The sequence below is a fragment of the Neopelma chrysocephalum genome, unplaced genomic scaffold, assembly GCF_003984885.1.
Source record: "Neopelma chrysocephalum unplaced genomic scaffold, ASM398488v2 Primary Assembly neopelma1_97222, whole genome shotgun sequence".
Lineage (NCBI taxonomy): Eukaryota > Metazoa > Chordata > Aves > Passeriformes > Pipridae > Neopelma > Neopelma chrysocephalum.
Genome location: NW_020925863.1, coordinates 3,504,895 through 3,522,827, shown reverse-complemented (window position 1 = coordinate 3,522,827; position 17,933 = coordinate 3,504,895). Strand labels below are relative to the sequence as shown.

The following is a 17,933-nucleotide window of genomic DNA, read 5'->3' as shown; positions in this document are numbered from 1 at the left end:
AAAAACTGAAATTTATAAAATGCATCTTCCTGAGATGCAATTTACAACCAGGCAAACTATTGCCAGTGAAGTTTTAAGATTTAACTTTCACTCAAACCTCTTATTAAAATATTTTAATAGCTATAGGGTCTAAGAAGCTTTTTAATGGAACAATCTAAGTTGCATAATCATCACTGGAAACCCATTCCTAGAACCTGATCCACTGCTTTCCACGTTTCATTTTACACTTAATGTTTTAACACCAGGACAAATAAACCAAGCCTTCTCAATTAACTTTCACATATTGGTAGAGTTCATAGCTAAAAGACTTTCTAGGCTCAAAAAGCTTGTACAATCACAGAAAATAAACTGAGAAAAGAAATCAATTCAATAATCACTATGCTTCTGGTCTAGTGACTTTAAGAAAGGCTGAGAGAAAAATTCTTCTTCCCAGTATGAGTCTTGCTCCTACCATGAGAAGCAATTGATCCTAAGACAGCCAAGTTCAAATGTAAATTTAAATTTGTGTTTTGAATTTTTGACATTCAAGAAAATGGTATCCTATGGAAAATGTGCAAATGATCTGCCAAAGCCATTTCATGTCTAGTAAAATAAATGGAGTTAAGGGGCCAAGCCAGGGTTTCCCTAAAACTCATGCAGCAGAATTTCCAAAGACAGCTTAGAGAAGAATGAAATGACCATCTGCATCCATACCTTGAGAAGCTGTTTTACACACAGCAGAAGTCTCTTAAGGAAGGTTAGGAGTATCCATGTGATCAATAATACTTACAGCATATGCACCTATTAAAAATGCTGCATTTGCTCGTTTCCGCTGGTCAAAACTGGTGTAGTACACTATCTTCTTTCTTGATAGACTGAAATACTGTTTAAAGAAAGAAACAAACAAAATATCATATTTAATAAGAAAAGAATGCACTTTAAGAACACTTCAAAAAAATCCCTTTTCCCAAACTGAAAAAATTACTGACACCCTGAACAATCTTCTTACATCACAGATAAGAGTACAGGGAAGCAGCCACTGTATCAGGGCAGATCTCTTTGTTAGCTGTAAAAAATAATCCTACAAAATGCAGCTGAACTAAAATGTTCAGTATAAAAAACTGAATTTTTTCCCCCAAGTTTAAGCATTTGAAAGAATAGCTTATGAACATTGATTAAAGACATTGACATTTACAGACTAAAACTTCCTCCTATATGTTGAATCTCTTTGCATAAAATTCTGTGGAGAAGACAAAAGAAAAAATGAAGCAATCAATCTATAAAGCTCTTTATAAGTTAAAACACTCTTCCATATATACTACCTAAAAATGGGGTAATAGACATCTTTAGAAAACTTGAACAGCAAGAATTTATTTAAAATGGAAAAAAAAAAGAAGAAAAAAAAAGAAAACATTGCCTGAAAAAAAGGCTAGGCAAAGACAAAACTAGCAATACTTGCAACTCTTCTTTCTTTAGGAAGAAAGGAAGCCTCTGTCAGAATCCTGTGGACAAAACTCCCATTGAAAACAAAACCAACATGCACCAGAACAGAACAATAATGACAAACTGCAGCAAAACTATTTAAAGCCAGAAAGAGACAAAATTGTCACTTAGAAGTGGCAAGTTGGACAATTCACTGCATTAATAATTTTTTAGCTTCATGAATTGCTACACTTCCATTATATTCTGCAACACTGTGATGCATGTTTGTCCTGACAGATTTTCACAGTACAACTCCCATTTTGAGGAAGTCATCAACAAACATACTGGTTTCCATTTCTAAATATTTGAAGCATGTTCTATTTTTAAAAGCTGCACATTCTATAAAATGCCCTAATACCAATGCTGCTGTTACCCAGCTTCACTGTTGACACTTGGGGGTAGAAGATACAGTACCTGCTGCAGAACAGTGTTTTATTTGTTTAAGTAGTGCCAACTGTATCTCACTTCCAGAGATCTGTGTCTACTCTCACCTTAACTCTTGTTGCAGATTTTAGAATAGCTTTAACCACAGAATCAAATTCTGCAAAAAAATCAAATAGCTGATAAACTCAGGAGAAAACTGATGTAGGTATCACAGCAAGCTTCTTAATCCCAACCCCCAGCAACAGCACCTTTTATAGCAGTTCTAACTGCACATTCCAGTCTGGTCTTATTAGCCACAACTTCCAGAGGTAGAAGGAGTGAGAGTTAATGCAACTCAGTATGTCTAAATGGGACTGTAACTCCCAAGATAGCTGGCTGCTGTTGATTGGAAGAAGCTGTATCTAGAGACCAACAGCAACATTTCTCTCAGTGTATATGCAAACATACAAAGCACAAGTAGTTATTTAATTAGTGAAGTATTCAATTATTATTAAAACTTGACAAAATTAATCCCAGTATTTTAAGATTCCTCCCTTCTTCCCCCTCCTCAATTCTTTAATTTTAGTGTTCTCTAACTGCAATTCCACCCATGATGTGTAGGTGGGATAAGATTACAGTAGTTATGCAACAGTGACAGAACTTCAATTATAACTTATTGACTACTACTTATTTTAAAGCAAAGTTCTTTGCAGCAGTTTATAGTTCACCAAACCCACTATTTTAAACTGCAAAGCTAGCTAGCCAGAAGTTCTATGTAATGAGACCATAGTTCTTGTTCTATTTTATAGAATGGATTTTTTAATCATATGGGTGTATCAAGTCATTTCAGTTTTGAGATACTTCATACCTGAAGTAGTGAAAAACAGAAGTTTCCAGAACATTTTAATGAAAACAATGTATCAGTTTTATTGCATAATTTTCAAAATGTAAGGTTATATGATATTCAAAAAACATATATCCTGACTAAAGCTTTAGCACAAAATTGAAATTAATATTAATTGACATTAACAGGTTATAGCATAGTAGCCAGTGGAAAATGGCAGTGTGATTTAACTTTTCCAAAGCCTATAAGACAAACCACTGTTTTTATCTGCCCATTAGTTACAGAAAATCAAGTTTTACAATAAGTGTTTCCTGAAGTGTCAATGCAATGCCTCTGTTAATGTTAACATGCAAACTGTCTACTCAGTACACCTTAAATATCAATACTAAGCTATATGATCTACTTTCAAAAATACTCATTTTCTGACCACACTTAATAAGCTATGTGTCCTCCTTTGGATAGATTCAATGATAACAAGCTTTCAAGACAGTTCTGGAAGGTGACTCTTTTTACAGTTCCAGAGCTCCACCTGAATGGATTAAGGCTTTAGTTCCCTGAGACACTGCTCAACTCTGAAGAATCAGGACTGTTTCAACAAGAACTTTTTCCTTAGAGGTTATCTTACAGAATAGCCAGACTTTGAGATAACATAGTTGTGAGCAATCTTCTTTCCCAAAACAAAGGCACGCACTATGAAGCATTAAGAGTATTTTTCTTTACCAGTAAGAAAATTTTAGCAGTTTCACACATCATTAAAAGACAAAATGTAACAACAGTTACATATATCTGTCAAGATATATCCCAAAGGAACATACTAAAAGACAGTCTTTTGAATTAAAAGCAGAGGTTCCACAGAAAGCATGGCAGGTTTTGGTTTAGGTGATAAAACTAACTAATAAGATTACAAGAGGGTTCCAGAACATGTTATTTTCATCTTAAGATTACTTTTTTTTTTTAAATAATAGATACGTTCCTGTTTCTTGCAGGCCTCAAGAGAGATTTACTTGCAGAGAAACTGATGACAGGCTTAGAAAGTGCCAAGATAGACAGACCGTTACTAGATTGTCAGCTGTGTAAAACCACCAGATTATTTGTCACTATTTCATATAATGGATATGGTTAAACACAGTTGCACTGTTCAAGCAAGAAATTACTGCAGTGTGTTTAATAAGCCTGAATCTATGCAAATTCTATTTTTATACATAGAGAGATGTATATATATGTAATATGTACACGTAAATAGCAGTGAATACAAGGGTGGCAAATTGCATAGAAAATTATTTATTAAAACATGTGCACTCAACCCTGTCTCAAAATTTAGGCTGTCCTAAGGAGATGCTTGCAATGACTACAGTTCCACATGTATGCCCAACAGTTTATTATATTAAAACAACAAATATGCCAAACTCCTCTGTGACTCAGCAGCAATACAGTTAGCACACAAAAAATATTAACCCCATAGTTCATAATCCTGCCAGAGTTTTTCCTCTCCTGCCTTTGATCTTCAATATTCATATCATTTATATCAGCAACACTCCCTGATCATCTCTGCTCCTGGATTTATTGAGAATGTGTAAGGCTATACACACATAAAACACAGAAAGTTTTTTAAAGCAGTTTTTATGAAGTCAGAGTTGTTTAAACAGAAGAAACAAAATCTTTGTTTCATAAATGAACCCCAGTTGCTTAGTCAAGCGTTTTTTCCCCCTACAGAATTCAAATTATAAGTAGAAAGATAGCACAGCCAAGCATTTTTTCCTTGCTGTTGACTTGGATAGTCAAAATCATCTCCACAGCAATTGAAGCATTACAACCAAAGTCCAAAAGCTTTTCCTGTAAGGCATAACCAGGATTCTACCTCAAACTTTCTTGGCAAATGGATATCTAAATAAATTCTTCAGCTCTTCAAAACAGAATTATTTACTGTTTTTAATATCAGTCAGCACAAAGTTACCATAGTTTACTTTAAAATGTTGGTCTGCCATTAGCACATTTCAAACTGGTACCCTTCTCCATCCTCACCAGTCCCACAAGAAAGGAGAGAGGAAAACAGAAGACTGCCTCTAATGTCTAACTTCTCTCCCAAACCAGAAATAGATACAGCTGAAAGATTTGGAAGGGAGGTTTGTGGGCTTGCTTGTTTTAATGAGATCTTATACTCTCATTTCTCCTGTTCCTATTCACAGGAGTTTCAATGTTAACAAGTCTAAGTCTTAATTCCTTTTGAGATAGTATATCCATACAAAACCCATCACGTTTGTAATTTTTTTTGTGCCACACTTCAAGAATCTTTTCTTAAGAAAAGCACATGAAGCACTTACCCAAGCAAGTATATACCAAGTCATCTGGGCTTAAGCACTCTGATTGCCTCAGGGTCCCAAAAGCATTGTAGTATGGCAATAGCAACCATCCCATGATAATCTGCAGTATCTTTTACTTTCTATGATCAAACACTTCCTGCTGCTGGTCACAGGAACCCTTAATGCAAGGATATGCAAGCAGCAGGTTGCCCCAACAGGACTCTCTCTCTCTCTTGTTAGTCTAGTTGGTACTTCCCATGACCTGAACTTCTGTCTTACACACACTAGTTCAAGCCTCGGAACTCCTCTTTGGGACACTTGTGAAGGGCCGACATGGGAAGATGAGGTGTAGAAGGGTAGAAATTGTGAATCTGTAATTCTTGACGAGCAAAGCTGAGCAGCAGTCATTTAGCGAGGCCTGCAGATGTGTGCTTCTGATACATGCAGGTACATGTACATGCTGCAGCCCTGGGACTTGGTCTTATAAGACTACTTACCCTCTCTGCAGGTAGTATCTAAAATAGGTCACAGTCTGGCATATATTTTAACTGTTAGAAGAGCAAAGCTTACATTAGCTGTTCTGGCCTACCCCAGGGGTAGTGCCAATCAGCCAGACTGGAATCTATTCAACTGTAAGTTTCTACACCACTTTGGCAGTATTCCAAGCTTTAGCTGTTTGATTTCAGGTATTACTTTCAAGTGGTTGCATTATCAGGTTACTTTTCCCTCTTATACACTAGTAGTTTAAATTAACCTATTTGGAATTAGCCTCTGGCAGCAACAAACAGCACCTCCTCCCAGAGGGGCTGAGACTTCTCATCAGCTGTAATCTTCACCTAGCAGTGTCAGTATGTTTGCTTTTTTCAACAAATGTAAATGTTGCATTAAAGTGACATCACAGTTTGTTAAATCAGCCCTGCAAATATCAAAATCAATAGTTCAGTTCCAATTTAGCTCCCTTGTTTATTTTTTCATGATAATATCCAACCTTGATCATCATGCTTACAAGCCACTTCTGATGATGTGCTTGCCTCATTCAACACAGATGATGGCCTTACAAGAAGAATAAAGCCTGTAGAGACATTCTTGTTCAATATTGAACCATTAAAAAAAATTCCAGGATATTTATTAGTTGTGTACTTATTTCCTGGGTGAAACTCTGGGTACCTAGGCTCGGGATTGAAGGCATTCTGGTTCAACTATAACAGCAGGAAGATAGACTTCAACAGTAATACATGAGACTGTATTCGGGTCCCAAACTGATCGCAGTCTTAATCTGAATCTGGAAAAGACAGAACTGATCTCTCCAGTTTCCAAGGGCACAGGGAAGTTAGAATAGTAGTTTTACTATTGGTTCTTCTCTGGAGTAACTGCATCAGAGAGCAAGCATACTCCAATTTTTAACTCGAATAAAAGGTCAACAACAGCAGAATTAAGGTAAAAAAACCAGATTCCTACTGAGTCAGCATCTTTGGTCACATGTTTGAATGGGACACTGGCACTGGAAAATGGGGTGATAACATAGTTATAAGTTCTCTTTAGTGAAATGACAATGTTTTCCCAATATGAACACACACTAACAAAATTAGAAATACTAGAGTTTAACTTTTTCTCTTTATAAGTAATTTTTTAGAGTTAAGAAGCAATGTACATTTTCACTAGAAGCACTTTTTTTGCAAGAAGTTTATAGCAACTCTATAAACCCCTGAATTTGGAGAATCTCCTCTTAAGAACAAGTGCAATTCAGCATGTCCCTGAAAGCAGTAGATAGCATGAATCAACTTGCCTATTTGTGCAGCAAACATTAGCCCCAAAGCATAATGTCATTTTTGATAAAGGGACCCTCTGAACACTAGCCAAAGTTATCACATCTGTAGTCTCATTTTCCCCTTTTGTCAGTAACAGTTCTAATATTTTATATTATAAAGATTTAATATCTGTTATATTTAGTGGATGGTCTCCTCACTACTTGTCCAGAAGTTACAGTAATTAGTACTTTGAAATTAAAATGTTTCATTTCTTGAAATGGATAGATTTCCTATACATGCTGCAAATCACTTCTTCACAGGTATTTGGAGAACAGGTTAAGCCCACAGCTACACGTTCAGTGTACTTGTCTGGTTGGGATGGAGCATAACCAGTGGTTTTAGTTACTATTGTCTTTAAAGTGTAAGGTTATGAAAAAAGGAGAACACAGCCTTCAGTGCCTCATCTGATAAGCAATAATGAAGGCATATTAATTGTTTTCACTCTTCAGAGGGAAAAGAACTCAGAACAAAGAACATCCTTTAAGTTTAGCAGTCACCATCTAGATAATGAGCACTTAATCACTACTTTCAAACTGGATAATTTTATTTCAATTTCAAAACACAAAAAAAATAGGAACATTATTTTTAAACAAAGCTTACCTTTAGTTTCTTATTTAGTTTACAGCAGTATCTGTATAACATTGCCAAATTTAAAGGTCCAAAATCTCCATAGAAACTGGGGGAAAAGAAACAAAACCCAGTGTTATTTATACAAAAGAGCTAGGCAAATTTCAATGTCCACGCTGTTGATAATTAAAGCTGCAAATTAGTAACTTTTGCAGGATACAGAGTAGCCAATATACATGGAACAACACATAAGTCCTTCATTGGTTCATTTAAGAGGACAACAGTAACAATTATTTGAACTCATTTGTAGCTTCAGTTAAAGATATTCCAGTAACTACCTTTCCCATTATATACACACAGTAACTACAGAATTTTTTTCTTTATCCCATGATATGCAGTCTGGTTTTGGCCAAAACTACAGAGTAAAGAATATCAGGACATAATCTAAATTTAAGCCATGTTGATGTCATCCTAGATATAGATTCTACAACTGCTTAAGATCAAAAGATATCATTACAAAGTATTAAGAATAGGCTACATAGAATTTCTTATGGGTAATAAAATTTATTGAATTATGTTCAGTCTTGATCTGTCTGAAAATTAAGCATATTTCTTCATATCCCATCCTTCACTATTCCAGAGATTATATATTACATATACACTTTACATCTAATTATTTTTGTCTTTGTCCCGCAATCCTCATCTCTAGACTGTTCTTCCAATGTATTATTTATTTCATGTTGTCAATACCAACTCCTCATTGTTCTTGTTTATCTCCTAGATTTCTAAACAACCTCTTCTAGAGCTTTCTCCCTCTCCATTCATTGTGCAAAACTGCTCAAAATTTAAGCTTCCCCCAATAATTTTCCTTTTGTGTATAGAAATTTGTCTTGATGATCTTTTCGGTGCTTATAACTTCGTTAATATCCTCTTCCCCACATTCTCTCAAATAAGAAAGCCAAGAGCAGTGCAAAAAAGAGACAATTGTATTAGTCTGATCACTATCTAGGACAAGTAGCCTGCCTGCCACACCAATGCTATTTCAGTATCATCTACTTTACAATATCAAGTAACAATGTAAGTGTTGGTTAAGATTCAGTTCAGCCCTTTAGAACAAAATATTAAGATGTAATTACAGAAGCTAATTAGCTGGATGAAAGAGGAAGCTATCCAACTACTAGGACTTTATTTGCAGGTTGGACAGCAGTAACCAACTCAAGAGGAAAATGCAGTGGTAGTAAAGCAGGGCTTAACTTCAGAACTTCATCTCAGCTAAGTTTCCAGATACAGTCAACAGTTATAGGTATTTTTAAAACAAAACCCTCCACATGGTTTTTCAGAGGTGAAATAAAAAAGTTATAGGGACAAGTATGAGCTATGACAAAAAAGAAATTAAAACTGGAGTTCTAACAACACTGTAGCTTCTAGAAAAGCCATATAGAAGGCTTACTAACATCTCTTCCCATACTGCTGCACTAACACCTTCTCCAAATAAAAAAAAAAAAACAAACCCCACCCTGTCTTGCTCCATTAACTTTACAGTATTCTTTCACTTAAATATATGATGGAAAAGTAGAACTTAGGATTTAAAGATTATTTTTGAAAAATACTTTTTAAAGTACTGTGAAAAAACATGGCATGTGATAGTTACTATAACACAGACTACTTTTTAAAAAACCATTGTGACCAAAGTAGCTGAAAGATTTAATGGAATACACAGTTCACCTAAAGAACTGAAGAACTCTATAAGTCATGCTTTAAGATAAGTTTTTATTTTATTACTATTCATTTGCTAGAAGTACATCAATATGAAGTCATATATCCACTTCTACTTTTCCACATTATTAAATTCAAACAGAAGTATAGGAAAAGTACACAAAAATTAATTTACAAATTTATCCACAACAGACAAGTTACTATTTTGGTGGACAGAAGGATAAAATACATTTGAGTCTATCCATGAAGCAAAATGAAGCTATTAAGCTTCTCAGCCATCAAGTTAAAGATGTCACAATCTTTGACTGACTATTTCTCCATCACCTATTCCCATTAAGTATGGTGTGCTTCTCTTAACACAGTGGAGGTCAGGGGCAGAAGTATCTGTGTTTAAGTCTCTGGTCCTGTCACCATTTGTCTGTGCTGCAGAAACAAGATATTTCTCAGAATCCAAACACAATCATAAAGGAAAGGTACTTTTAGTCAGTGCTGCACCAGCATTATTACTACACAAAACCACTGGCAATTCCCAAGTTATTTACATAACAGCGTGCAGGCAGTATAAAGCAGCCATTGGCTTCACTTACAAAACATTGGGGTTGACATGTGACACTGAAAGGTTATGTTATGTGCATAATTTTAACTTTCTCCACTTAATACCTCTAAAGTGGAATAAGTTGGATTATCTTTTTTTTTAGTGGGGCTAAGTGAAACAAGTGCTTTACAAACCTCCAAATCAAAGAGTTCTCTGAAAGATAATACAAGGCTCTGTACTGAAGTCAATGAACTCTGATCTACAAAATCTTACTTCAATTTACATTCTTAGACCTAAACACAATTTCTGACATGTTTAAGAAGAAGGGTTTAATCTTATGCACCCTCATTACTTTTTCTATAAAAGCCCATTTATATACTTGAATTAGAGACACTTGATCCTGACTCACCCAGAGGATTTTCATCTTAAGAACAGAATTATAACATACAGTTAAATGTAAGCAGAAGGTGGGAAATGGGAGGTATAAGGAATGGGGAAGAAACAACACACTAAGTCACCATCTGAGTAAAGAATTTTATTGGGCAAAAGTTGAAGATAAACATAAGAAAAAGTCAAATCCTATTATATGATAGTCACTGATAACAATCCACTCATTATTTTACTTCCACCTCTTTTACATCTAGGTATTTTAACAAGGCATTTAAATACAATAAGAAATCAGGATGTCTCTGAAGCTTAAGCCAGTTAAGAGAGAATCACTTACAATGGAGGTGGGAACCACCTATGAGGAATAGATGGCAGGTATGGTATTAATTAACATTGAATTATATTTTGTTTTAATCAAGTACCTAGATGATAGCTGAAATTATTCTTCCCCCTCAACCCATGGAGGCTTGCTATCCTTAGGCTTCTCAAACTAAGTAGCAAAACCCCAGAATATACTAGATGAATATTTAAGTAGTCTACTTCAAAATTACTATCATGATGCTACCTGGAAGCAGTAGCTTAAGTTTCTGGTATCTGTATTCTCCTTAGAATAAGCTCCTAGAACCACTTCTTCCTATAAATTTATTACAAAATAAGATCTGAGGCATTTGCTATACTGTATCATAGGAATGGTCACCCACCTGGAAAGGCCAGCCCATAAAGGGCTCATTGGTCTACTCTGTCATGCAAGCAGCTACTGTAAATGCTTCCAGGGAATTCAGTGGAATGCAGCCCTCAACTCTCGAGACAGCAAAGCAAGTCGTTTCCGACTGCAGTTCCATGGGAGGCCACGTGAAGGTGCCATGAGTCAGTTCAAGCCTAAACCGGCACCTCTTCTGAATGCAAAAGTCCCTTTTCACTAAGCATTTGAATACCCGACCCTGGAGTTTCACAAAAATGATAAACAGATGTCCTACAGCAAGAGAAAAATTCTCCACTTGTTTCTCCCTCCTTTTTTCCTAGGCTGAAACATTCAAGTTACTGCACTAAGGGCCCTACAGCATCTGCTCTGAGTCTGGCCGTTAACCAGAACAAGAATCAGGTACTGCAGAAGTGGCCAAGTGGCCATTACAGGTACTTGCTTCAAATCATAAGCTGAACACATTTTAAACAACAAAGTTCCTGGATGAGCATCAGAAGGATCGGTCCACCCATTCATTACAACCTAACTGCTACTCAGGAAATCTTACCTATTCAGTCTTCTTTCTCCAACTTCTGCTTCCTGGAGTGTGTTTCTCCTCCCTGCTTTTCAAGCACATGAAAATCGGTGTGATACTCAGTGGCACTGTTTCCCTGCTCTAGCCCAGTGATTTCAGTAACACGTGAATTCCTGGGAGCTTTCTTATTTGGGCCGAGACAAAATCCCTAATGCTTAATACTACTTAGGGATTGCATGCTTCTGAATAGACAAAGGATGATACAGCAAACATAACCCTGGAAAAATCACCTCACTGCTTGCCTCTGGAGGTAGGAATAAAGTAGAGGCTCTGTATTATTCAAAAAAACCCCAGGTATTAACTCAATTTCTTCTTGGAACTTCCAAATCCTCCTCAAGATCCAGATTCTTCAAAATCGAAGAAGAATTCATTGATTTAAGTTGTAGGTAATTAAATAGCTATTCCAAACACATTCTTTTTTAATGCAATGCTCCTTGACATCAAAATAAATTATGAAGAGGTTCTTCCACAAAAAGCTTCCCTCTGGACAAATCTTCAGGTCCTGCTAGAAGCCTATTCTCTACGGAAAGAAAGTCATCTTAACAGAGGCCAAGATCCTCAAACGGTTTTTCCTGTACCAAGCTACGCTCCTGCCCAATCTAAAACTGGGACCTAGAAAACAGTTCTGGTTTATCCTGTTACCCTTTTACTGGGGTGGGGGGTAAAGAGAAAGAGAGAAAAAATTGCTCAATGCTACTGACGAATGCTTTTATCTTTTACATATGAAAAAGCAAAGACCAATATGGTATGCAAAGACCAATACATAGGTATAAAATTTATGAAACTGTTGGACTGAAAAGCACACCACAGGTGTTAAGGGACAGCACTTTACAAGTATCAAATGTGAAGTTATGTCAGAAGTTTGTGTCTGAAGGAAAAATTGACACTCCCAGTTCTTAGATCTTGATTTAATTTCTGAAGTGAAATTAAAATTTCTCATTTTAAGATGGAAAACAAAATAAAGCTGGAGCATTATTCTTAATACTCACCTGTAAGAATTCAACATAGAGAAGTTTTTCTCCTCTGTATTTACATTCACATTGATAGAAGTTAGAAGTTGGGAAATTTCCTTTTTTTTATTTTGGACTTCAGCTTACTAGGTTGTCTTGGTCATCCAATTGTCAAGGTCAAGTCTTCAAAAGTTACTGGAGTGAACAAGGAAGCCCCTGTTCTCTGTGAAGCAACAGCTCTAATTGTTGGAACAAGTTTAACTTAAAGTTTTCTGTTTCCTTTCAAATAATATAAGCCACAGAACGATGCAGAAGTTCAGGTTTCTTATGCAAGTACTGTTACTGAAGAGCAAAACGAATCATTTAGCCAAAGCAAAACCAGACAAGCTAACCCTTACTCTTCTCACAGGAAAGAGAAACTGCTTCTTTGCATATACACACGCAGTGGAGCAAACAGTACTAATCGAATATTGTTGCAGCTAAGCATCTGAAAGTCTTATTCTGTTGCTGCATAACCGAAGTACCTAACGTGAAGATTGCTGTGAAAGGGGCAAGTAACAAACCATAGCTTGAAAGAAAGCTTTAGTGTAAAGAATAGGATACACAGAGACTATCATATTAACTCCTTTTACGGCCCAGATGATGTCAGAGATTAGATCTGCAAAGGCTGTTTATACAAGAGATCCAAAGTGAGAACAAATGACTGAATAAAACCGTTATGATTTATGAAGGCTGCCATTACAATTTACCAGTAAGAGATTCCTGTTTCACATAATTTAGATTTTAATTTTGTTTGAGAAAGCTACTCAACAATAAAAAAGGACATCAAAAATTGCTTTGATAAAACTATAAGAAAGCCAAGTTAACCGGTCAAGTGTAGTATTCTCAATCCAGATCTGTTTACTGAAAGGTGAAACATGAAAGATGCTATTCTTAGAGAATAAAAAGCTTCTTACTTAATTGAGGTTTTGCCAAGGCAAGGCTTGTCTATTTGCCAAATGACAGTCTCCATCAAGCTGGATTATTTCTCATTAACTCCATTTTTCTGAAGTAATAGTTACCTGCACTACATTACCCTGAAAGACTGTGTTCCATTATAAGCAGTAGCTCAGACTTTCTCAGGAGGAAAGTCAGAGTTTCAGAAAACCTCTGACAAAATCTTACAGAAAGAGAACCATTAAAAAGACTTCAGAATTGTATAATTTCATTCAGGTTTCTCATTCTCTTAGCTGAGGCATTTACATATCATTTCCCTAGCCTAATAGGTTCAAGGTTAAATTGCAGCACATTTAACTGGTGACAATTGTAGTGAGCTCCTAGTCAGGTAGCATTTCAGATAGGCTTAAATGCTTTTAAGAACACCTTTATTATCTCTTTAAAGTGTGCATGTTTAAATAAGACAGTGTTATGAATTCACTAGAACAGCTGAAAACTTCAAGTGAAAACTGAAGGCTAAAGTGCTCAAGATTACATAACCACACTTTGTGTACAATTTAGTAATAAACCACGTGATAGGCTGCAATAGCAAGTCAGCATTTATCAGACCAAAACTTCCGAAACCATCAGATCTAGCACTACGGCTGCTTTGTTTAATAAATGGGGTATACTACTAATGTACAAAATTACTTCCTTATGTCTCTTCAAGAGGGGGAGAAAAAGGAAGCGAGGCAGCAAGTTTTTAAGTACTGCGTGATCCAATAACAGGCCGTCTGTAATCAGACAACTCCAAACCTACATATTCATGAGGCTTTGAGATCAGATACTGCTTCAGTGAAGCAAACTGACACCTCTGTAAAGTCAGCTAAATAAAATTCTGTAACAAGCTAACAGAATAAGGCCCAAAGAAAAGCTAAGCTCAATCTTCGTCACTACTGTGATGCATCTAAACAAAGTTAAGCCAATAAACAGTTGTATTAACATAATTAATGACATACCTCACAAGTGCTGAGGATTGCATACCTGAGTAGACATGTCCTATCCTCCTCCTCAGAACACTGAACAGTTCATTTGATAAAAAAGCAGAACTGGCCATGAAATTCTGATCACAAGTCAGGTAGGCCATTCTGAATAAAGACTCTGGAAACCACTGTTCTGAGCTATATCACTTCAAAGCTCACTTCCAAGTATTTATTTTGCTATCATGTAACAAATACTTCCAACCACTTTCTCAGAAAGAAGGCTGCATTTTTGATAAAATGAGCAGCAGATCTGATCTGGTGTATTCAAGTTATATTCCACTACTACTTACAGACAAGCCCTGACATGAAGCTCCCCACTTTGTGTGCAGCCTGTGAAACACAACAGACTGATGTCAAGCTTGCTGATGAGCACAAGGGAAGCTACAGCAAAATTACTATTTCCCCAAGAACTGAGTCTTGCATTCTAGTCCTCAATTTGCCTCTAGCTGTCCAAATTCAGAAAGATATTAAAGAGATACGTAATATTGTAACCCTAATGACACCTGCTTTTGCTTCCCTGAGACCATATAAACTTATTTAAATATGAGGGAGAAAAGAAAGAGGGGGGGAATAACATGAGGCATGGGTTTACTACTAAATATTGCATACACTGACAGTGACAGGTGCAGCAATACAAATATCAGGGGAAAGTTTAGCAATGTTATGCAAAAGAGCTAGGTTATTATAGAAAATTCATTCATACCACCTGGTAACTGTCACTTAATTTCTACCTCTTATCACATTTTAGTATTTTGAGAGCACAAAAGTGAGAGTACTATTATGGTATCAAATATAGGATACCTTTAAAACTGGCAAAATAGAGTAGGAACTGTCAATTCAGAAAATACACCATGAGTTATATGTCCAAAATCTTTAGATGTGCTCTAGAAAAAGGAAACTGCTTCCTTCCATTATCTGGTAATTATATGTGATATCGGGTTACACCTGGTATGTACTTAACAGATAACTGGGTTCAGGAGTATACCTATGGAATTTCTGTTACCCGTTAAAGAAAATTACTTTCCCCCTCCCCTTCAAATTTCTCTGTACTTTTTTCTTTTTTTTTAATATGACATTGTCCTCACACAAAATACCCCAGTAACAGTCCTTGGTTAGCATAGTCCTCTGTAACTAACAGTAGAGAAGCGTTCCCCCTTCTTACCCATAAGATCAAATGCCACATAAGATTCCTTCACCCTTCCTAGAAGCATATTAAGAATTAAAACCAAAACACCTCAGGTCAAGCATAACACAAAAGTCAAGAAGAGGAACAAGCTTTTTTCATTAAAGAAAGTGGAACATTTTCACGTAACACAAATTGTTCAGGACCTTCCCCAATTGAATTCTGCTTTCAATATTAGGTCAACCTTGCCTTGGGGTACTCCCAAGGTGCCTTCCAATCTAAATTCCTTGATGATCGTTACAGAACTTACTCCCAACCCAAGCAGCTGACTATAAAAGTCAACTTTTGGCACAAATCATTGGGAACTTCAGTAGAAGATGCACAGCTTAAGATGAGAAACACTCAAAAACATGTGTAGAAAAGACACCCTAAAACTGCAAGCTGGGCATAGAAAGTAAGCTAAAAACCAAGGAGAACTGGTTTACACCTTCACAGGAACAGTGCTGAAGTCACTGTAGAAGTAAAGGAAGAATGGTTGATGCTCACAAATTCTTCAACCCAGATGGAAAGTTTTACAAAAAATAGGAGCACACTTTTTGTTTCACTTCTGTTACAGCAACGCCTTTGTCAAGTAGCTAGATAAACCATCACACATGAAACAGTTGAGTTGGGAACGCAGTGCAGAGTATCCACTTTTTAACCACAGCATAGAGTGGTTACTTTATTTGTTAAGTGTATTTTATGTCCTTTAATAGTATTCACAACTATAATCAATTTTACTTTTTACCTTCTATGTGTAGTCAGTGTTTTCCAAACACATGAAGCTTTTACTTCACAGAAAATACTTTTTCTGCTGTTCTAAAGCTACAAAAGCCATTAGGAAGTGCTATCAGAAAACCTTCTTATAAAACAAGTTGCAGATGCTCTTTAAAAGCACATTTAAACATTGCATTCTTAAAATTCTATATTAAAGGTGATCACTTCATAATCTCTATACAGGAAAACACAGGAAACAAACTATTGTTTCATCTATTCATGCCAAACAAGAGTCTTCTATTTAAGTCACCATTTAATAAAATGCAATTAAAGAGATCTTCTCCATGTTTTAAACAAATCTTACAAGGCTCAGATATCCTTCTCCTAGTTCAACCACAATTTAAGCCTTGCAGCTGTTTTTGTGGGTCTTTTTTAGAGCAGTAATCTTGTTAAACTAGTTTCAGCTAATGTATATTCCGGATAACTTTATACTCATGTTCTGTGCAAGTAACTAAATGGGGCAAAAAATATTCTACACAGTAGCAAAGTGTGTTGGGAGGACCCTCAGGTGATCATTTTGAATATGCAAAACGTAACAGATCAGAACACTTACTTTTCATAGACCAGTTCCTCATCCGTACAGAAGTAGTGGGTATTTACGGTACTTTTCGGTTTATTTCGTAAAGTAGCGAAGTACAACCGATCTGAAACACAGATTAGGGCAGAGGGTGGGTCGGTGCGGGCAGATGCCCCGCCGACTGCCCGGGGCACGCCTGTCACCCCGCGGCCCGGGGCGGAAGAGACTCCACCGCTCCTTTTTCTGCTGCGTGAGCGGCGGCGGGAGCGCCCGGACCGCTCCGCCCGCGGGCCCTGCCCTGTAGGGCCCCCCCGGGCACCCTCGGGAGCGGCCCCGCGGGCGGGGGAGGCTCCGACCCCGGGCACAGCCGCACACAGCAACAGGTGCCGGCCCCGCGCCCTCCCCGCCGGGGCAGCGGGGGCAGGACCCGCCGAGGTGCGCCCGCGGCAGCCGGGGGCGGGCAGCCCGCCGAGCCCGCCAGGAAAAGGGGCCGAGCACGCAGCAAAGCCGGGGCAGGGAGGCGGGAAAAGCCAGCGGGTTTCCTCTCTGAGGGAAGCCCCGGGACCCCTGCGGGCAGGGGACGGGGCTGCTCCCGCCCCGCTCTCACCTTTCACGAACTCCGAGGCTCCCCCCAGCACTTCGGAGGCAGCCGCCGGCGGCTCCATCTTAAACAGGGCGCGGAGCAGCGAGGCGCGGGGCGGCTCCGAGCTCATGGCGCTCTCGGGCAGCGCCGGCGGGGCCGGGGCGCGCTCGCTGGGACCCGACCCGCTGCCCGGAGGGGCCGCCCGCCGGGGCCCACGGTGCTGCGAGCGCGGCGGCCGCAGCCCGCATAGGAGCGGGAGCGGAGCCGAGAACGAGCCTCGGGACACGGCGGGCGAGCGCCCACAAGGACTCCAGCTCCACCCCACCCCCAGCCGGGAGACGCCCCCGGATAAAGCGGCAGCGGGCGGTTACCAAGCGACCGGCGGCGCTCTGGCAACCGCGTTACGGAGCCTTTGTCTCGCCCGGCCCAGGGCTGACGCTTCGAGTGACCGGCCCCCCCGCGCTCGCCCCCCAGCCCAGCAACGCCCCTGCTCCGCCAGGCAGCGCCTCTGCGCCCGGCGCGGCCCCGCCTCCGCCCCGCCTGCCCTGCCGCCCACCGCCCGGGCAGCGCCGCCGCGTCCCGCTGCGCTGCTCGCTGCCTTTCCCCGCCCGGGGGCGGCCCGTGGCACAGGGCCCCGCGGGGACAGGGCGGGTGCCGAGGTGCAGCTCGGCGGGGAGCGGCGCTGGGCCGGAGCGGTGCCTCAGCAGCTCGGGCGGGCTCCAGCCGGG

At 38.9% G+C, this 17,933-nt stretch overlaps 1 protein-coding gene across 1 annotated transcript in view; it reads right to left on the bottom strand.

Annotated features, from left to right (window-relative positions):
• Window positions 1–17,412, bottom strand: part of CDC14A (cell division cycle 14A) — a 55,000-nt gene extending 37,588 nt beyond the window's left edge. The window contains 4 exon segments of the mRNA XM_027671894.1: window positions 770–862; window positions 7,377–7,452; window positions 16,659–16,749; window positions 17,230–17,412. Of these exon segments, the coding sequence (XP_027527695.1) occupies window positions 770–862; window positions 7,377–7,452; window positions 16,659–16,749; window positions 17,230–17,335 (366 nt within the window). The 5' untranslated portion in view covers window positions 17,336–17,412.
• Window positions 17,413–17,933: the final 521 nt, after the last annotated feature.